The following is a 21,391-nucleotide window of genomic DNA, read 5'->3' on the forward strand; positions in this document are numbered from 1 at the left end:
CTGGATTAAAGCCACAGAGGGATTTGGGACTGAATCAAGATGAACTTTGGGTTCTGCTAAGACCATCAGAGAGCGAGGAGATCACTTGTATGATCCATGAATGTATCCCTGCATGGGCTGGAGGTGGCTGAGTGTCCCAGACATCTTTTATGGAAAATCCTTTCCTTAGGATTTTTCCTCCTGAGAAAGGAGGCCTCAGGAACAAAATGCAAACATTGATTATCTGCTGCTGTGGGATGCAACAGGTGCATCTGTGATTGGTCTCATGTGGTTGTTTCTAATTAATGGCCAATCACAGTGAGCTGGCTGGCACACAGAGCCTGAGCCACAAACCTTTGTTATCATTCTTTCCTTTTCTATTCTTAGCCAGCCTTCTGATGAAATCCTTTCTTCTATTCTTTTAGTATAGTTTTAATGTAATATATATAATAAAATAATAAATCAGCCTTCTGAAACATGGAGTCAGATCCTCATCTCTTCCCTCATCCTCAGACCCCTGTGAACACGGTCACAGCTGAGGGCTTTGCCTCCCCTTTCCCTGATGTGAGCTGTGCTTGTGTCTCAGGAATATCCTGTACACGCCTGTGTCCCAGCTACAGCCTCACTTTCACCTATTGCCAAGCCCAAATCCCACCTGGAAACAGCAGGAGCATCCAAGGCACCATTCCAGGGTGGAGAGGAGTGCTCATGGAGCTGCCCTTCATCCCCACAGCAACAGAGCCACCACAACCTTTCCACTGCTGTCCAGGTGCCAAGGCCTTCCCTCAGCCTGCTCCCCAAGTGAGAGGGCAGCTCAGGCATTCAGGATTGAATCCTGCCATGGAAGTGCCTGCAAGCCCTGTTGGACATCTGGGAAGTGACTGAGTGACCTGTGAAAGGAATTGTTTTGGGACGAAGGGAACAATGATCCACTGTCTCCCTCCCCTCCTCTCTGCACTTTCTGTCGCACCTGTGCCCCTCTCCACCATCCTCAGCCTCTCCTGGAGAGAAATCTGAGCTGTGAAGGGAAGGAGGCTCGGGGGGATGTGGGAGTGCAACTGTGTGAGCATCAGCCCCGGCTGCGGCAGGGGGAGCCCTGAGCCCCGGCCAGCCCTGCCCGTACCTGCTCCCAGCTCCCAGCCCTGCTCCAGGGGTGAAGTCTGGAGCAGCAGCTCATTTCCATCTCAGCTGTGGGCTTTGGGCTATTAATAAGCCTGGAAAATAACCACATGTTCCCTGAATTATGTAACAGATGTTAAACTCCCCGAGATGAAGAGGTGTCAGCCTGATGGAAGAAGTGATGTGAGGACCTTTCTTTTCCCTTGGAGCTGGGTTCTCCTCTTCTGAGTTGAACTGATTATCAGAGAAAAGAAAGCAGGGTTAGGACAAGCCCCACCTTGCTCTGTGTCCGTGTTTGTGCCCCTCCTGGCTGTCCCCAGCAGCACATTTGGGTGACAAGTGTCACCAAACCAAACGGGGCTGAGCTCGTGAGTCACCGTCAGGCTGGCTCCAAGGAGAGAGGGAAGCAGGGCCAGGAGCTCCAGCGCCGGGTCAGCAAGGGGCTGGGCGGAAAATGCCTTCCCAATTAACCCTTTCAGGGACACCGAGGTGTTCACAGCCTCATTGGGTGCTGGGAGACAGGCTGGAGGTGAGGATAGAGGAGGTGTCTTAAGGAGGGGGTTTAAAAGGGTCTCATTCGGTCTTCTCTTTCATAATTTTTATTTTTAGGGCTGTTGTTCCTGATCTTTTTCTCTTCCAGAGTGAGCCCTCCTGGGGAAAGGTTCTCAGCAGTTCAGGGTGGTGTTTACCCATGATGGAGCTCTTCCTAAAATCCCTTGCTGAAACCCTGCCTGGGCACTTGGCATAAAGATTGAGGCCACACCTGGAGGATGAGGCACCTCCAGCCCTGTGTCCTGTTCTGGGCTGCTCCAAGGAAGACCCTGAGGGGCTGGAGCTGGAAAGGGTCTGGAGCCCCAGGAGAGGCTGAGGGAGCTGGGCAGGGGCTCAGCCTGGAGCAAAGGAGGCTCAGGGGGCCCTTGTGGCTCTGCACAGCTCCTGACAGGAGGGCACAGCCGGGGGGGTCGGGCTGTGCTCCAGGGAACAGGGACAGGAGCAGAGGGAACGGCCTCAGGCTGGGCCAGGGCAGCTCAGGGGGGACAGCAGCAGGAATTTCCCCATGGAAAGGGTTGTCCAGCACTGGCACAGCTGCCCAGGGAGGCTTGGAGGTGCCCAAGGAAGGGCTGATGTGGCACTCACAGCTCTGGGCTGGGGACAAGGTGGGGATGGGGCACAGCTTGGACTTCATCCTGGAGATCTCTTCCAAGCTCAGTGATCCTGGGATTGGAAGATGGAGGGGAGCTGTCAGAGCAGCTGAACCTTGGGAGAGCCGTGTCTGGGTGGGGACTGGAAACCCAGCCTAGAGGTGCCACGTTCTCTGTGGGTGGAGATAACAGAGACAGACACCAGAGGCATGGGACAGCCCTGCTCCAGGGGGAGCTGCTGCCCTCAGGTGACTCTGCTCAGGTCTCATTGCTGATCTGCTCCGGCATCTCCGGTTTCTCACCCACTGGCAGGAGAGCAACGAGTCCCTGGTCCAGCACCGGGAACGCTCGGGAATGTGGCTCAGGCACAGCCAGGGGTGGGACAGGTCCTGAGGGGGTGAGGACACGTCCTGAGAGTGGGGACAGGTCCTGCAGATGGGAACAGGTCCTGAGCATGAGGACAGGTCCTGAGGGTGGGGACAAGTCCTGCCAATGGGACAGGTCCTGAGGGAGGCGACAAATCCTACCAGTAGGGACAGGTCCTGGTGCAGCTGTGGCCGTGTTGTGCCACCATCATTGTTAATGGCACTGCAGGGAAGGGCCCTCCTGGATTCCTCCCTCTTTTTTCACATCCTGCACGAGGCAGGGACAGAAATGAAGGAAGTGATTCCACAATGCCTGCTAAGTGTGGAATTCAGCAGGATCTAGGATGTGCAGGGAATCTCCTGAGCACAGACACCTCACCTGGACAGGCTGGTACAAGGCTGGATGCCCAGGCAAGGAATTGATTGGGGCAGTAGAAAAGCAACGTGGGGAGCAGGGGACTGGATTTGGGGTGGTTTCCCCATTTCTGTTCAGCTCCCCTTTCCCTGTCCTTCAGGAGCAGTCTCGGTGTTATTCACTGCTCTCCACTGATTAATGGGCTGCTAATGGCATTACTTATTTCATTATCCAATCTGCAAGATCAGTCATTATCTAGGGGAAAGGAAAGTCCATTTCTTACTGGCATTAAGTGGCTGGCTGGCAGGGTAAAGTGCAAGGTTCACATTTGGGAAGAGGAGCAAGAAAATAATTTCTTTTCAGGGAGAAAATTTGCACTGAAAGTCATCTCCAAGTTTGTATTACCCAAAGAGTGGAGCTCAGCTATCAGAGGAGGTGCTGCAAATCACAGAGATAAAAGAGGTAGTCCAAAACATAAGGACTGTGTCAAGAAGATGCCCTCAGAGGGCTGGGATAACAGTGCTGGTAGTAATAATAATAATTACAATTAATAATAATTATAATTAATAATAATTATAATTAATAATAATACACCTCGGAGGGCTGGGTCAGAGCTCAGGTGCTTGAGGTGTTGTGCAATTGCAGGCAAAGAAATTATTGCTTTCAATTCACCTTCCAGAGAAAGGGCGAGCGAGGCCAGCTGGCGAGTGACAGATGGGCAGGGACAGCAGGGAGGGGACACAGGGAGGGGACAGCCGGGGCGGGGCCCGGGGCCCGGCAGGAGCACGGCTGGCCCTGAGCCGGTGTCAGGAAGGATAACGAGGGGTACCTATGGGGCACCTGGGGGCAGCAATCAATCAATCAATCAATAAAGTGTCTGTCAGAGCACGGGGAGAGCCTGGCAGAAGGATCAGAGGTTCATGGAATGTCCAGGGTGGGGAGGACCCGCAAGGATGGTGAGTTCCAGCTCCTGGTCTCGCACAGGACAGTCCTTAAAGCCCAGCGGGTGCCTGCCAGCATTGCTCCGTCACTCCCTGCTCACTGCTGGTGTCCCTACAGGAATGGGGACAGGGCCAGCCAGTCCCAGCCACAAGGGGCCCTGCCGTGGCCATGTCCTGGCTGCAGAGAGAGAGGAAGGGGAGCTGTGGGCACGAGGGGCCCTGGCATTGCCACGCTGAGCACGGGAGGGGAAGGGGAGCTGTGGGCACAAGGAGCCCTGGCATGGCCACTCTGGGCACGGGAGGGGAAGGGAGCTGCGGCCTGGGCTGGGAATGGCTGCAGGGCCCTGTGGGGACAGGCAGAGCTCGGTGACACGGCACAGAGGGGCTGTCGGGCTTGGAGGGTTTGTGTGTCACCACTAGGGGGGTGACACTCGCTGAGGGGTGACACCTGGCGATGAAAAACGCTCCTTTTGTCGCGGCATAGCCCGGGAGTCAGCCCTGCCCGGTGCCACCTCCTGGCACAGCACTGAGGCTACTGAGGGGGCCCTAAGCAAGGCACTCTGGGCTGGCACCGGTGGCAGCGGGCTTCTGGCCGGGGGCTCATGGATGCCCGTGTGGGTGTGTGCAGGAGCCTTTCCAGCATGTGCCCAGCACTGCCAAGGGGTGCCTGTGGCAGCTGCGGGTCTGAGCTCCCCCAGCCCGGGCTGCAGCTGGAGCCAGCCCTGGCCCCCCCAGTCACTCTGTGCCAGCCCAGGAGCCCATGGCTGGTGCCCCTTCCACCCACTCTGTGCCAGCCCAGGAGCTCTTGCCCTGCCAGCCCAGGAGCCCATGGCTGGTGTCCCTTCCACCCTCTCTGTGCCAGCACAGGAGCCCATGGCTGGTGCCCCTTCCAGCCGCTCTGTGCCAGCCCTGCCCTGCCAGCCCAGGAGCCCTTGGCTGGTGTCCTGGAGGAGCAGGACCATGCCCTGCCCTGTCCCCTGGCACTGCCCATTCCCCCAAGCCCCGCTTGCATTGGGAACCCAACATCTGTTCCAGATGTGGCCACTCCGTGCCGGCGCTGCCGGCGCTGCTGTCCCGCTGCCTGCCATGAATTATTGACCTGGGGGGTTTAAATAAATGATGCAGCCCGGCCGTGCGTGCGCTGAAGTTTGTGTCGCTCTCCGCAGAGTCGCGCTCCGGGCTCGCCTGGCCCCATGATGAGCTCGCCCCGCGCCCGGGCCCCGCCGACTCGCGTGCCCGATGGGGCTGATCCAGGAGCCGGCAGAGGGGCAGCCCAAGCGTGAAGGTGGCCGCGGGGATGGGGCTCCCGGCGAGAAGGAGGAGCCGCCGCAGCGGAGCCGGCAACCGGAGTTCCCCACCTGGCAAGTGATTTGTGCTCTGCTGGCAGGGAGGGAGGGAGGGATGGAGGGACGGAGGGAGGGATGGAGGGATGGATGGGGGACGCTGCTGCCCCCGGAGTGGCCGTGGGGACACCGGCGTGCGGGAGATGCTGGCTCTGACCCTGGAGCAGAACCCGCCCCAGGCGCTGCTGAGCGCGGACAATGCCCGAGCATCCCCCGGGAGGGCAAAGGGACCCCGGGCTGCAGCCAAAGGTGGGTCTAACCCAGCCGGCCCCTCCTTTCCCTCCTGGAAAGCCCGAGTGGAATTTTGGAAGCCGAATTTTGGAAGCCTGGTAGCCTTGGAAATTGATTTTTTTTTAAAAAAAATTATTACTTTTCTTTCTTCACCATTTTGAAAAATGGCTTGACTCACAGTTGCATGAGGCTGTGGGGACTCACAGCAGACCATCTGTTTCAGCTGTTAACAGTCATTAATTCTTTCGTAATTTTTGCTACTTTCAAGACACTTTGGGGAAAAAAAAATATGTTCTGGATGGCATTGGAGGAGTTCAAAGTCACTAACATATTTTTCTCAGAGAAACAATGTGCCGTGAATGCAGTTGTTCTAAAAGAAAATACATTTTTATTGGCTTTCTAAATGGGGAATTTGTCTCCTGTGGCCATGCAGGAGGACACAGTGTTTATCTCCTTTTCACCATATATTTGGCTCATACCTGCAATCCACAGTCTGAGCAGGGTTTTTCTGGGTTGAATCTACTGCAGAAAGGCTTTTATTAAAAAAAAAAAAATACAGTGAGATTTTCTCTTAAGGCACTGCATTTGTGGGCCCAAGCACTCAGTGATGAACTCTGGATTGTCTCCAGCCCTCCTGGGACAGGTGCTGGGTGGGCTGGGGCAGCTGGCCTGGTAAATAATAGCACAAACCATCCCATTGTCACTGTGCCCCAGCCTGGGCACATCCTCCCTCCTGCCTGGTGTTCCCTGAGCCAGCTCCTCAGAGGGGCTGCCCCAGAGCAGGGAATCCTCTCTGTGCTCCCCACCTGCTCCATCAGGGCCTGCACCCAGGGCTGGGGTCACCCCAAAGCTTCTCTGGGGGTTTCCCTGTGGCTCATGGAAAGTTTTAGATGCAACAAAAAAACATTCTTGAGCTTTGCATGGAGTGCCAGGAGAAAGGGAATGGTTTTACCAGCCAGAGGGCAGGGATGGGTGGGAGATTGGGAGGGAATTCTTCCCTGTAAGGCCCTGGCACAGCTGTGGCTGCCCCTGGAGCCCTGGCAGTGCCCAAGGCCAGGCTGGACAGGGCTGGGAGCAGCCTGGGACAGTGGGAGGTGTTCCTGCCATGGCAGGGGTGGCACTGGATGGGCTTTGAGGTCCCTTCCAACCCAACCCATTCTGAGATTCTGTGATTCCACGATATAAGGAAATGGAAAGAGAGGGTGCAGGACCTTGGGAACACGAGGTGAGGGCAGCTCCCCTAGGGGAGTCCTTTGTGCCACCACGGGGAAGAACAGAGCTCTGGCTGTGGCTGAGCAGCTTCGGGTCCTGTGTCTGTGCCAGGAGGTGAAACACGGCCAGGAGCCTCCAGAGCTGCTCCGGGGAATGCAGAGAGGAAGGGCCCTGCCCTGCCCTGCCAGGGACAGCCAGGACAGGGGAGGGGACAGCTAGGACAGGGCGTGGGACACAGAGGGACACTTGGGTCCTGTTGGGGAAGATGAAACAGGAAAGCCTTATCAATATGATTGCCTGGCAAAAGATTTTGAGAATATGGAAACTATAAGTGAGATTGAAATGAAAGCAAGCATTGAGATGCCTCAGTTACTGAACAACTGGAAAACAATGGTGTGGCCAGCTGAAGGTGATCCCCTTTTGATGGAACAACACCCTCTGCTTGCAGACAGGTCCAAGGATCAGAGCAGACCCTGCAGCTTGGCAGAAGGGGCCCAAAGAGGAGTTTTTAGGGTTTAAAATGTAACACAGTGTGGTAATGTGGTGATTCTTATAGGCTGTATGTAAATGCTGTAGGATTTGTATCTTGTATTAGACTGGTTTGTGAGAATCAGAATATTCAGCACAGAAGAAGATTTATGGTATTGTAACAGGAACCTCAGTCTCTTACCTTATTTACTCTCTTACCCTTTTGCTCTCTCACCCTCTCACCCTCTCTCCCCCTCTCTTCTCTCAGCCTGCTCTGAGCTGTGTTTGGCAGCTCCCAGCAGGGCCCTGCCCCCAGGCCCTTTGCAATAAACCCCAAGTTCCTGACCTGGCTGCAGAGATCTCTGCTCTCCATCCATCCCCACCGTCCCATCCCCAACACTCCTACACTGGGCACAGGGGGTGGCACAGGATGGCAAACCCCAAATGGCCCCATGGGTCAAAGCAGAGTCTGTGGGATGTGCCCTGAGAGTGAGCGCAGCTCTGGATGCTCCCACATTCCAGGGATGGACTGCAGCCACCTCCTGCCCTTTTCCAGGCCATCCCTGGGCCCTGCTCTTCTTCCTGAGCAGGGGCTGTGCCCGAGAGCTGGAGGACAGCCAGGATGTGCTTGCCAGCAGAAGGTGCAGGAATTCACATCTGGAGCCTTGGAGACGTTTGGGGCCAGTGTGGTTTTCATTTGAGGCCTTTCCGTTCTCCATTGACTTAATTAAATTTAAAAAAATAGAAAGAAAGAAGCAGGCAGAAAAAGCAGGGCTTTTTTTTTTCCTCTTTTTTTCTGATCAGATGCCTGGCTCGGTGTGCTACAGAGCCAATTTTCATTTTGAAATTTCCTTTCATTTTAAAGCTCCCCACAAGAATTTGGAGCTGCAAACCAAAATGAGGAGGTGTCAGACTTCACAAACCAACCCAACCCCAAACCTATTCATTAACTCCAAAAGCATCTTCTGTTTTGTCAATTTTCTGGAAAAAAATTGCTTATTTTTTCAAATAAAAACATTGCTTTTAAAAAGAAAAAACAAACAAATCTGAATTAGGCAGAAATACTCAAAACTCCTCATGATTTGCTGTAGTGGGGAGAAATGGGGGTTGGCTCTTGGCTGAGGGCTGCTCTCCCCCTTTGCCCTTCCTGCTGCCAGCCTGTGCCATGGGACAGAGAATTTCTGACTATGGACAGAGATTTGCAGGTTTGATAAGGATGATTTGAGATCCTGAGGCCTGTTTATTCCTGATACCCCAAGATTTGTTGGTTTTCCCTGCATCCATCCATCCATCCTCCTCCTCCCTCCAGGAGCTCAGAGCTTGGTGCACCCCAGAAATACCTAGGGCACAGCCTGTGAGCCCCTCCTGCTCGCAGTGCAGACAGGGAGGGAAGGAAGGAAGGAAAGAAGGAAGGAGATCTCTCCCCAGCAGGAAATTTGCCCATTAACACCCCAGACACCAAAGCCTCAATGGAGCTCTTCCCTCAGCTCAGATGCCTCTCCCTGATGGGAAGTCTAAAAATAAGCACATTCTCCACAAACAGCTTAAAGATGTTGAAAATGAAAAGCAACAAAGGCTGGAGAATGGATGAGTCACTAAATTACAGGGCTATCTTTCGAAGAGCAAAACAAACCCCAGAGAGCCCCCCCAGCCCTGGCTGCTGGAATTCCTGCTGGCTTTGGGGCTGGGGCACAATCTGTGGGCTCTGAAGGGTGAAACCTCACCAAATTCTGCTGCACTCTGTGCCAGAACTGCTCTGAGTGACCAGAGCAAAGCCAGCAGCATGAACTGGAGGTGTTCTTCTCTCCCACGTGGGCATTGCTGGGAGTTTTTGGGATAATCCCCCTCACAGGAGCCTTCCTGCAAGGGCTGTAAGAAAAAATTCATGTGCACAGAGGGTTCCCTGGCCCCAGGGAAGCCACAAGTGTTTGAAGCCTCTCTGGGAGAAGATCTCTGTGGGTGTCTGTGCCTTTAGTTGGGTGAGGGAACACAATTAAAGGTTTGGGATCTTCCCCCTCCCTCAAGGTCTCCATTCAGTGAGCTCCACCAGGGTGGACTCCGTTGCAAAGCTGCAGTTTTTTTAGCATTTGCAGATGAGCTTGAATCAAAATGCTGGCATTTGAGGCAGCAGGAAAGGGGCTGGCCTGGTGCCAGAGCTGTGCCTACATCTGATGTTTGCAGCCAGCCCCAGGCTCTGGGAGAGGCTGCCACGGATGCCACAGATGGTGGGGCTGAGGAGCTGCTGTGCCAGGCCTGCTGTGGGCTGTGCCTGCCCTGCTGTGGGCTGTGCCAGGCCTGCTGGGGCCTGCAGGGCTGCAGGGTGTCCCCTCTGCCCAGGGGGAACCTGAGGTGCTCTGGGCTGGGAGGGACTTCACAGGGACCCAGTGCCACCCCTGCCCTGGGGACACCCTGCACTGTCCCAGGGTGCTGCAGCCTGGCCTGAGGCACTGCCAGGGCTGAGGCAGCCACAGCTGCTCCATGTCAGGGCCTGCCCACCCTGACACCACCCCCAGCACCCTCATCCATCCTTTCTGTGGCTGCAGGGGAACCTGTAGGATTAATGGGGGTAGGACTGTGGGGATGGATGGAGAGCAGAGATCTCTGCAGCCAGGTCAGGAACTTGGGGTTTATTGCAAAGGGCCTGGGGGCAGGGCCCTGCTGGGAGCTGCCAAACACAGCTCAGAGCAGGCCTGAGAGAAGAGAGGGGGAGAGAGGATGAGAAGGGAAGAGAGTAAAAGGGGTAAGAGCTAAGAGACGAGGTAAGAGAGTGAAGTTCCTGTTACAATACAATAAATCTTCTTCTGTGTTGAATACTCTAATTCTCACTAACCAATCTAGTACAATGTACACATCCTATAACATTTACATACAGCCTGTAAGAATCATTACATTACCACACTGTGTTACATTTTAAACCCTAAAAACTCCTCTTTGGGCCCCTTCTGCCAAGCTGTAGGGTCTGCTCTGACCCTTGGGCCTGTCTGCAAGCAGAGGGTGTTGTTCCATCAAAAGGGGATCACCTTCAGCTGGCCACACCATTGTTTTCCAGTTGTTCAGTAACTGAGGTATCTCAAAGCTTGCTTTCATTTCAATCTCACTTATAGTTTCTATATTCTCAAAATCTTTTGCCAGGCAATCATATTTGTAAGGCTTTCCTGTTTCATCTTCCCCAACAGGAATCAAGGCCAGCAGCCTGGCCCCTGTCCCCAGCCCGCTGCAGCACCACACCCGGCCCAAAGAACCCTCTGATCCATAAATCCACGGCCTGAGCTGGCAGTTCCAACAAAAGCTGTGCCCAAGGATCATCAATCCAGGAGCAGAGCTCGCCCAGCAGTGATTTAATCTCAATATTCCATTCTGAAATGTGCTAATTAAACTCCAGGAGAAAGCATCCAGTGCAGAAGCGAGTGGAGGAAAAAGGAAAAATAAAAGTTTCTCCTGGAATAATTAAGCACCATTAAAACATGAAAATCCAGGCTAGGGAGCAATTGTACTCCTTCCATCAAGTGTTTCATCAGAAATAATGGGGTGGAATTAAGCAATACTGAAAATGTGGGCTGGGGATTGGAAAACCTCTCCCACTCAAGGGTGGGAAAGGCTCTTGAGCCCTCCCTGGGCTGGGGACAGTGGGTGTTGCCAAGGACATCCCACACTGGAGTGGGCAGAGCCCCCTCTGAGCACTGTGGGGAAGGGAGGATTGCAGAGCTTCCCCCTCCAAGGGCCTTCCCCATTTTCTGGGCTTTTTATTCCAGAGGGTCATCCCTAACTAACAGAGCAAAGCTCTTTAATCCCATCGAGGACTTTTCTCGGGTTTTGGCTGTTAAGTGCTGCCCCGAGATGTGCAGGATATCTGTGCTTTGGCCTGTACCTCTGAAGAACGAGTCAGAGCTCTTCAGTTTTCAGTCTTGAAGTTGTTTATTAATTCTTATCTATAAAATTTTTCTTTCTGCCCAGCCGAGATCTGCTCAGCAGGGCAGCCACAGGCACTCTGTGTTGTCCTTTTATACTACAAACTACGTATGTCATATTTACACTTAATTCCCAATACCTATCACCTATGTTAGACAGTGAGCTTCTACTCTAAACCAATCCCAAAGTGCCAACATCACTGCAGAAAATGGAGAACAAGAAGAAGAAGAAGGAAGTCTGGACACACCCAGGTTCCTCCATCTTGTCCCCACAACCCCTGTACCAAAAATCCTAAAATCTACATTTTCACCCTGTGATCATTTTATTATTATACTATTCAAACTTCTGTGACTTTCAGGTCCTCATACAAAGCTGGTAATTTGCTCCACGGGTCAAGATCAAATCCCCAGGTGTTCTGGGCTGTGTGCCAGGGTCTCTGAGCTCCCTAGTGGGGTCCTCAGCAGCTCTGGACACCTGGAGGGATGCACTGAGTTCTGACAGCGAGGGACCTCGAAGTTTGGCCCTCCAGGCCTCCCCTTTGGCTACAAGGGATCTCTGAGAGGCACACAGCTCTCCTGGAGCCATAGCCTGGCTTGCCCTGCCTCCCCTTGGACACCCAATTTATTGCTGCTGCTGCTGCTCCGTGGTCCCTCACCCCTTGCTGGGCTCCAGACCCCAAACCAGGACCCTGCCCTGCCCTTTCAGGGGTGGCTTTTCTGGGCCCCATGGAAGGGCCTGCCTGGAGGGAGCAGCTCCTGGGGCATTCAGCAGGTGCTGGTCACCCTGAGAGTGACACCCACAGTGTCCCCAGGCAGGGACAGCAGCCTGACCTGCTGCCATCACTCTCTGTGGCACATTAGGGTTTTGCTGTATCATTTCCAGGAGTGTATTCCAAACATGCCAGGGCTGATTCCCATCCTCCTGGAGAGCTCCATACCCCCCTCAGCCCCAGGAGAAGCTGCAAACCAGAGGGTTTGGAGTGATTAGCTCTGTACTGTAACAAAGAAAAAAGGGAAAAGGCTGCCCCTATTGATGTGGACACAATCTGGAGATATTCTGGATCTATTTGGGGATTAATGAGGACTCAATACTTTCAGAATTTTTAATAATAAATATATTGGCCTAATGGATTTTCCAGCTACTGTTTTCAGCCATGAAGGTGGGGACCTTTTTGGTTAATGTTTTCCAGAGCTGAAGGAAAGGAAATTAGCTAAAGGCAGGGAATAACTTTCCCACATGAGGAGGTTTGCCCCCATTTATTCACACAGGCAGCCCAGATGGAGATGAGGGAGCTTGCAGGTGAAAGTTTTCTCATGGATCAAGGGAAAAAAATAGGAATGAAAAGTAAAAGGATGAGATTCATCTGCATCTCATTCTGATGGAACAACATTTGGTGCCATCACTCACCTTCCAGCGCTGGTGCTGAGGGCCTTGCTCCTGCAGCAGGGATTATCTTCTTACTGAATGCCAATAACTTCATAAAAATGGTGAGACTCTGGGATGTAGCCCAGCCCTGATGGTTTATGAGGGACTTGGAGCGTGGCTGAATTCCTGAATCTCTGTGCAGGCAATGTCCAGGCAGTGGGATGTAGAAACCCCCCCTGGGGCAGGACAGCTGAGCTGGTGGGGAAAAACAAATTCAATATCAGTGGAGATGGGGTTTCTGTGGGGTTTGTGTGCACAGGGAGCAGAGAGCCAGAATCCCTCTGCCCCTGGGTGCTGAGCTGCAGCCCATGTTCATTCTGATCCCAATAAATCCCAGCATGGGGAACACAGTGACCCACGAGGCTGAAGGGAAAGAGACAGGGAGGATTTTACATCAGAAAAGTACAAGGGAGACAAGATGTGAATTAAACACCTTTGAGCCCTAAAACCCACACTCTGCAGGCTTTGTTTGATGCACACAGGGCTGTGGGAGTTGCTGGAGATGGCAGGTGCCTCTCCAGGCTGTTTTCCAGATCCAATTGAGGCAGTTTGAGCCGTGCTGGGCTCCCATCAGAGCCTCTCCTGCAGTCAGCTGCTGTCACAGCACAACATCTCTGCTTCCTTTCAGCCCAAATTGGTTTCAGCCAAACTTCCCCTGCTGGGAGCGTCCTGGCCCAGCTGTCCCCGGGGTCAGGGGCTGTGCTGGTGCCAGGCAGGGATCCAAGGGCTGTGTGCCTCAGAGCATTCCAACAGGAGCTGGGCAGCCAAGGCAGCTCCACCGAGCGCTGCTGCCAGCTGAAGGTGACTGCAGCAGGGAAAGGGGAGATGTGCCTGGGAGAAGGGCACTCCTGCAGGCACCTCCTCCTCCCCAGGGCAGAAACCCAGCCCCTGGGATGGTGATGTGGCTCTGCCAGTGGGCCCAGGCAGGCTGGGGGCCCTGGGTGCAGGGAGCAGCACAGTTTGTGCATACAGAGCACAGGACACACCTGCAGCTGTGGATTTTTCTCCTCCACTGCTGCTGGCCAAGAAGTCCAAGGCCACTCTGGCCAATATCAGCACTGGTGTGGCCAGCTGGATGAGGGCAGTGAGGGCAGTGACTGTTCCCTGTGCTGGCACTGCTGAGGCACCTCCAGTGCTGGGGCAATCTTGGGCCTTTCACAAGAGAAATCCCGAGGGGCTGGAGTGTGTCCAGAGAAGGGAAAGGTCTGGAGCCCCAGGAGCAGCTGAGGGAGCTGGGCAGGGGCTCAGCCTGGAGCAAAGGAGGCTCAGGGGGCCCTTGTGGCTCTGCACAGCTCCTGACAGGAGGGGACAGCCGGGGGGGTCGGGCTGTGCTCCAGGGAACAGGGACAGGAGCAGAGGGAACGGCCTCAGGCTGGGCCAGGGGAGCCTCAGGGGGGATTTTGGGGAAATTCCTCCATGGAAAGGATGGCCAGGAGCTGCCCAGGGAGGTGGTGGAGACCCCGTCCCTGTAGGGATGGACGTGGCACTTGGGGCCAGGGGTCACTGGTGGCCTGGGGGCAATGGCTGGACTTGATCCTGAAGGTCTTTTCCAACCAACGATTCCGTGCTTCTAAAAAAGGAACCGGCGGCTTAACCCCGCTCCCTGCCGACAGCAGACCTGCAGACGGAACGTCCCGAGGGGGGCTCGGCCCCCAGAGCGGCTCCCCCGTTCCCGGGCCCTGCCCTGCCCGGAGCCGCTCCCTGCGCGCAGCATCCCCGGCCGGGCTGGGCTGGGGCTGGGGCCGGGGCTGGGGGAGCCCGGCGAGGAAGGGGTTAGCGGGGCCGCGCCGCAGGGCTGCCGGCGGACGGAGGGAGGGTGGTCCCTGGCCGGGCCGGGGGAGCGGCGCGGCGCGGCGGGGCTCGGGCTGCGCTCGGGGCTGCGCTCCCGGCCATGGGGCGCTGAGCCGGGGCTGCCGCGCCGCGCCGCTCTCCTGCTCCTCCTGCATCGCCTCCCTTCAGTCCGGTTCTTCGCTTCTTTGGTTTGATTTCATCCCTTCGCACGGTGTTTTTTTTTTTTTTTTAAATATTATTTTTTTCTCTCTCTCGCTCCGCCATCCCCACCGCCCAGATCTCTGTGTGCCTCCTCCCTCCATCCTCCTCTCAATAACTCGTCTGGGAGCGATCTGGAGGGGCGGGGGGGGGGACAGTGGAGCCGAGCAAACCTGTGGCGGAGGAGCCGGCTGGTGGAGAGGTGAGTGAGGAGCTGGCGAGCATGGGGAGAGCTCGGGCTGCCCCCCGGCCGGGAGGGGACGGAGGGAGGGCTCTCAGGGAGCCGGCAGCGCCCTCCTCTCCCGGGCCCGGGGGCACCGCGGCTCCACCGGGAACCTGTTGGGGCTCAGCCGGGCCGGCAGCCGAGCCATCCCCGTGGGGAGGCCGTGGGGGGATGCTCGGGATGCTCGGGATGCTCATCCCCTCCCCTCGGTACCCGGATCCGCGGCCGTGCCCCCCGAGCCGGCGCTGTGCGGCTGTGGGCGCTCACACGCGTGTTTGTGGAGTTGCCATGGAGCGGCACAACAGCACTTGGGCTGCCCAGAAAACCTTTTTAATTCGCTTGCTGGCCCCCTGCTCGTCCGTAGCGGGTGATGTAATGAGAGCTCGGTGTCTATGCGGTGTCCTGCTCTCGGGGAGCCGGACACGGGTGCAGATCCCGGATCCCGGAGCAGAGGGAGCATCCGCCATCTGTTTGAATGGACGGGTCCTTATCAATCTGTCAAACCCAACAAATGCACTTGACTGAGGAATCCGGCCCCAAACACCTCCCGATGCCGCTGTCGGCAGCCGAGATGCTCGGGGCAGAGCCTTGCCCGACCCCCGCTGCCCGCTCGGAGCCGCTCGGAGCCGCTCGGAGCCCAGCCCCGGCTGCTTTCAGCTGATTCAGTCACCAGCTCCAACACCTGATTTGCAGCGCTCGCCTCCTGCTGCCCCCCGGAGCATCCCCGGGGCTGCAGCGGGGCTGGGGCTGAGCCGGCTCCTCCCGAGCCCTTCCGCGGTTACTCAGCAGCTCCTCAGACCTTTCCCACCCACCAAGTTTCTCTGCTTGCCATGGAGCAGCTGCCTCCCCCTTAGCGCCTGGCGAGCTGTGTCCCCTCCCGGTGGCTCTGGGAGTGTTGCAAGTCCTCGGGACACGGATGGGCCGTGCCGGGAGATGAGAGCGGGACGGGCGCTGCGGTGGGCTCTGGGTACCGGAGGAGAGGTGTGAGATCCTGGCTGGCTCCAAGGGCTCGCTGGACTACAGGAGGAGCTTCCCGCAGCCCGGGGAATGGAATTTGCCCGTTGTTGAGCGGTAGAATAGCTGCACAAGGCCGGCAGTGGCACAGGACTGGAGCGCCCAGGGTGCTAGCATCACGTAGGCAGCTGCCACCGAAATGACACACTTGATTGAAGGCCAAAAGAACCCAATACGTAACTGCTGTGATTAAGCTCCATATGATGCCTCAGAGCAAGTAAAAACCCCTCCTTCATCTCATCTTGCTTGTAACGAGACAGCCGTTGCAGGGATCTCATTTGGGTCATGTCGTGGCTTTTGGGGGATTCTGGGGGGGTTGTTTTGGGTCGGGTTTTTTGCGCTTCTGGCTGTACACACCCATGACCTGCAGCAATCGGCTCCCCCGCGATGCCCCCTGAGAAGCTGGGGCTGTAGGTGTGCCGCTAGCTGGGAATACAAATCCGAGCAGGTAAGAGCTCCCGATGCCAGATCTTTAGCAGGGAATTTTCCAGCTGGCTCCCCGCGGGTCTCTGCACGCTCCCCTTCCCCAGGAATGCATGTGTGGGACGCTGCTCCCGGGAAGGGCTTGACGGGGACGCTTCATCCTCTCAGTCCGGGCAGTCTCGGTGGGTGCTCGGCTCTTTGCTCAGAGGATGCTCTGGACCTGTAGCCAGAACCTCTCTGCACTGCACCTGTGGATAAAGGCTGTGCCCGGAGGGGTCTGCACGGCACAATCCCAGCGGGAATGGGGGGTCCTGCTCGGGGTGAGGCTCCCGGGGGTGCCAGGGCTCTCCCTGGGGTGGGTCTGTCCTGCAGGAGCTGCGTTCTGCTCCTCCATCCCTCGGGAGGGTGCGGAGCTCGCCCGGCTCCCACAGCGCCTTCCCCTGAGTTCTCGGTGGGGCAGGGGTGTTTCAGCAGGAACAAAAGCGCTTGGGAGCGGCTCTCTGCCGTCGAGACCAGGGCACAACTTGGCTTGCAAGGAGAAAAAACCCCGATGAACACAGAGCAAAAGGCACAAAGGGAAATTTAACCCCGATCTCTTTCCTGCCTGCCTCACCCATGGGGGAGCGGGGCTGAGCCTGGTTCCCCCTCCTTGGCTCCATTTCCAGGCAGGTTCTGCCCAATCGCGATGTGCTGGAGGGTTCTGCTGATGCAGCCCATCCCTTCCATCCCTCGGCAGCTCTGTAACTATGGATGGGCTTAGAAACAGCATTTTTGGGGCTGCTTGTCCGAGCTCGCTGCCCCAGCCCCGTCAGTCCCATTGCAATGGCCGGTCCCGTGCGGCTACCCCTGCCCCTGGCAATTCGGAGCAATGCAACTTTCCCGTCGTGTTTCCTTTGAAATGTCCTCATTTCTAAGCAAAATCGTGGCTTGACCCATGCAGTGATGGTGCCGTGCATGTTTTGTCTTCCAGAGTTGTGGTAAACTGAGCAAAATGCGCATTGAGAAACTCCTTGGACTAGAAATACCCTCCACCATCATTTTACATCTGTGCTCACAGAGCTTTTATTGATTTGGGATGAAATATGGCAGGCAATCTATGAGGAGATGCAAATTCAGACAGGCAAAGCCTTTTCAGAAAATGCTGGGAATGTCAGAAGGGTCTGGGAGCATTCATTGTAGCCAGGTGCCTTCCTGAGGTGAACTGAGAGGGTTTTTAATGTTGTGTAAAAAGACTAAGTCAGTTTTATTCAGTTCATACAGTCCCCAGGTAATGATGTACTGGGAATTGATCATATGGCAGAGCTTTGCCAGGCTGGGGAGGCTTTAATTGTGCTTTTAACCTGTGAATGTGGTTAGTGTTAAAAGTGTGAGGCAGAAACTCAAGTAAATCCTGGGTATTATGCAATAGTTCTTGGGCTATAATGAAAAAAGGGCAATAGAAACAAACTGGTTTAAAGGTCTGCTTTTAATTAACTGCAGCCTCCTTTGATAAAAGCACTAACATGTGAAAATGGTTCTCAGAATAAAGACATTAAGCAGTGGTAATAAAAGCCACAGTCTGGATTTAGTCTGCTGAACCTGGAGTCCATGGGCAGGACCTGGAGGATGTGAAGAAATTCAGTGGGTGGTTCTAAAAGTGCCCTCTCATTCCTGAACTTAACATCAGCTTGTGGAGGCTTGCTGGGCATCCTTCATTTGCATTTTTACAGCAGGAGAAAAGCAAACCTGGAACATCTGCACTGAATGTTGTCCTCAGGTCCGTCCCTCAGACATCTGTCTGCTGTCCTCAGGTCTGTCCCTCAGACATCTGTCTGCTGTCTTCAGGTCTGTCCCTCAGATATCTGCAGTGAACCCTGTCCTCAGGTCTGTCCCTCAGACATCTGTCTGCTGCCCTCAGGTCTGCCCTGGCTGGGGCTTCCAGGTCCTTTATTGGTCCTGGACCTTTCCTGGCCCTCCCTTTCCCAGGCACTACCCAGCATTTCACCTGGCTGGGTTGCTGTGTTGCTCCATGCCTGGAGTCATTCCCTGTTGTGCTTGGTGGCTGTCCCTGGGGTGGGGACACTGCCCAGAGGGGTGGCAGGGCCCGGTGGGTTCGTGTCTGAACCCCAGCAGTGAGTGGTGCCTGCTGGAGGAGCTGCTTTGGGGCTCTCTGAGCCCTTTTCCTCACCCTCCTGCATTCCCTGCCTTTCCCTGCAGCAGGGCTTTGGAAGGTTAAAATGTGAGCAGGGCTGGGCAGTGGGGCTGGCCTGTGGTCACTGGGTGTCCTGCAGGGTGCCTGGCACAGGTGACAGCTCCTGCAGACACACAGGTGACAGCAGGGAGCACATCTGTGTGCATCTCCTCTCCTGGCTGCTGGAATGTTAAACCAGAACATGAGGCAGCCCGAGGAGCTGGGATTCATTCAGTGGTGGGAAGGGCTCTGCTGGTGCCTTGCACAAATCCAGCCTGGCTTCCTCCATGCCAGCCCCAATTCCAGGGTGTGTGCCCTGTTCCTGCCCAGCGCTCTGCAGGGCTCAGGGGGGCACAGGCTCCCGGAGCTGAGGAGCTGCAGGAGCCCAAAGAGGCTCAGGGTGTGCAGGGCTCAGCTCTTTGAGACCCCTCCTGCCAAGCCTTGGGCAAACTGAGGAGGAAAACCCGGCCTGGGTGAGCCCTGCTGGTGCTGCTGCCTGTCCCAGCCTGTCCCAGTCTGTCCCAACCTGTCCCAGCACAGGAGCTGAGGTGCTGCTGTCTGTCCCAGCCTGTCCCAGTGTGTTCCAGTCTGTCCCAGCACAGGAGCTGAGGTGTCCCAGCCTGTCCCAGTGTGTCCCAGCGTGTCCCAACCCAGGAGCTGAGGTGCTCCAGCCTGTCCCAGCCTGTCCCAGCCTGTCCCAGCACAGGAGCTGAGGTGCTGCTGTCTGTCCCAGCCTGTCCCAGCCTATCCCAGCATGGGAGCTGAGGTGTCCCAGCCTGTTCCAGCACAGGAGCTGAGGTGTCCCAGCCTGTCCCAGCCTGTCCCAGCCTATCCCAGCACAGGGGCTGAGGTGCTGCTGCCTCCAGGGATGCTGTGCCCCCGAGGGCAGGGCTGGAATACCCGCACGTGTCTCTGCTGCTGATTGGCAAATGTCCCCAAGGGTTTGGGGATGTGTTGAGAGGCTCCCAAGGATTTCACAGTAAAGTGTTCCTTGGGGTCTGTTTATTCATTCAGGTCAGAGGCTCTGCTCTAACCCCTTTTAAAGCAGCACTCAAGGAGAAATGGCCTCTCTCCTTTTCCCCCTGGATATCCCTGACCTCTCCAGGGCAGTGATTTCTCCTCAGCACATCAACCCTTATGCAAATGACATTCCAAAGAGTTGATCAACCCTGCCAGGTATTAAGGCTGGGAAGAGCCAGCCCGAGAGCAAATCCCAGAAAAAACAAGAAAATGAAGTCTCTGTAGCTGTTTCCAATTAGCCAGTGCTGCTGGTTCTCCTGGTGTTTCAGGAAGAAACATGAAAATCTCAGAGCAGAGCTTGTTTACAGAGTGCTTGTGGCTTCCAGGCCCAGCCAGCGTCAGATTTCTCTCGTACGTTCCCTTCAAATAAAGACTGAAATAAAAATAAGGATGCTGTAATTTGTGCCACCCTGAGAGCCCAACAGTGCTCCAGCAGGAAATGATCCCTGGGGTTCCTGGAACAGCTCCTCTGGATCTTCCCAGGAGCAGGAACTTGCAGGGGAAACAGCACAGCCTGAGCCTGCTCTCCCTGACAGGAGCTGGGGAATCAGGGATGGTGAGGGGCTCCAGCATGGGCTGGGAGTGCCCAGAGCTTTGGGGTTTGGCCTTGGAAAGGGCCCAGTGATCCCAGTGACCCCACACGCAGCAGGGGATGGATGGATGGATGGATGGATGGATGATGGATGTTGGATGGATGATGGATGGATGGATGGATGATGGATGTTGGATGGATGATGGATGGATGATGGATGGATGTTGGATGGATGGTTGGATGATGGATGGATGATGGATGGATGGATGGATGGATGGATGGATGTTGGATGGATGGATGGATGGACGGATGGATGATGGATGGATGGATGATGGATGGATGTTGGATGGGTGGATGGATGGATGGATGGTAGATGGATGATGGACGGATGGATGGATGGATGGATAGATGGATGATGGATGGATGGATAGATGGATGGATGGATGGATGGATGGATGGATGGATGGATGGACAGACACACAGACCATCTTTGGCAGCAGTGCTGTGTGTCCAGGGCAGCTGACATTCCCAGTGTCTGCAGGAGTGGAGCCATTGGCACAACAGCCCCTGCAGCCTCTATCCCCACAGCCCCTCCTGGGGCAGTGACAGCCCCAGCCTGGTGGCTCTGGGCACTCTGGGGGGACAGGTCTCCCTTTGGGTCTGCTCACCCTCTCCCAGCAGCCTGGGATCCTCCTTGCATCCCCTTGAATCTGGACCATTGTGTCTGAGGACGCTTTTCCAAGGAAGCTGCTGGCCCTGAGTGTTTGCAGGGAAGTGCTGGGAGTGGATCTTGGTTGGAATCTCACACCACAATCCACCCCAGTTTATATAAAATTATTCCAGTGTTGGGGTTGCCCTCATCTCTAATTCCCTTCTGCTCATTTCTGTGTGCTGGTGGCTCCAGCCCTCCCGGCTCCCAGGGAATTTTCTGTAGGAACCATCAGCCATTGCTTTACAAAATAACCCTCACCAGATGTCCCAAAGCCTCCTTCAAAGATGAGGTCTGGCAGAAGTCAGATTTATTGGGAGCAATTAATTGTCCTGCTAAGAGCCCTCAATGTTTTGGCATTTCATTAATAAGACGTAATCAACCACCAGGCTATTTGGAGTGTGTTACCCTGTCAGATCCGCTGTTAATTGTCATTATTTGATAGATTTCATGTTTATAATTACTGGTGTGTGACGCAGGGTGTGCTCTGAATAATCCATTGTGTATTGTTTTGTGAACCAGGGTGCTGGGGGTGCCAGCAGTCGCTGCTGCTCGTGTCTCCAGGGCTGATTTATGGCCAGGGAGGGAACGGGACGGGAGGGGATGAACAGAAGCTCAGTAAAGTCCCCTCTGGCCAGGCTCAATGGGCAAACACTCAGCAGCTGTGAGTGCAGGAGAAAAGTGTTCAGCAGAGCAGGGAAATGTGTTAGGGATGGGTTTTGGGCGTGGGGGTGACATTTCGTCCCTGCTTTGAAGTGCTCCTCAGCTCAAAGCTCTGGGATATTTATTTTTCTTGCTGTCAACAAGGACCTCGTTCCCATC

General features: G+C 55.4%; 1 protein-coding gene across 3 annotated transcripts in view; it reads left to right on the top strand.

Moving 5' to 3' along the window:
* CALN1 (calneuron 1) overlaps nucleotides 1-21,391 on the top strand; it is a 169,075-nt gene that overhangs the window by 14,671 nt on the left and 133,013 nt on the right. The window contains exon 2 of one of the 3 annotated variants that reach the window (XM_064729088.1): nucleotides 5,068-5,266. In XM_064729088.1, coding sequence (XP_064585158.1) covers nucleotides 5,141-5,266 — 126 coding nt within the window. In that variant the 5' untranslated portion in view covers nucleotides 5,068-5,140. Of the gene's footprint in view, nucleotides 1-5,067; nucleotides 5,267-14,539; nucleotides 14,681-16,017; nucleotides 16,164-21,391 lie in introns of those variants that run through there. The other 2 variants (XM_064729090.1, XM_064729089.1) reach the window with 2 other exon arrangements.

The sequence above is a fragment of the Zonotrichia leucophrys genome, chromosome 19, assembly GCF_028769735.1.
Source record: "Zonotrichia leucophrys gambelii isolate GWCS_2022_RI chromosome 19, RI_Zleu_2.0, whole genome shotgun sequence".
Taxonomy (NCBI): domain Eukaryota; kingdom Metazoa; phylum Chordata; class Aves; order Passeriformes; family Passerellidae; genus Zonotrichia; species Zonotrichia leucophrys.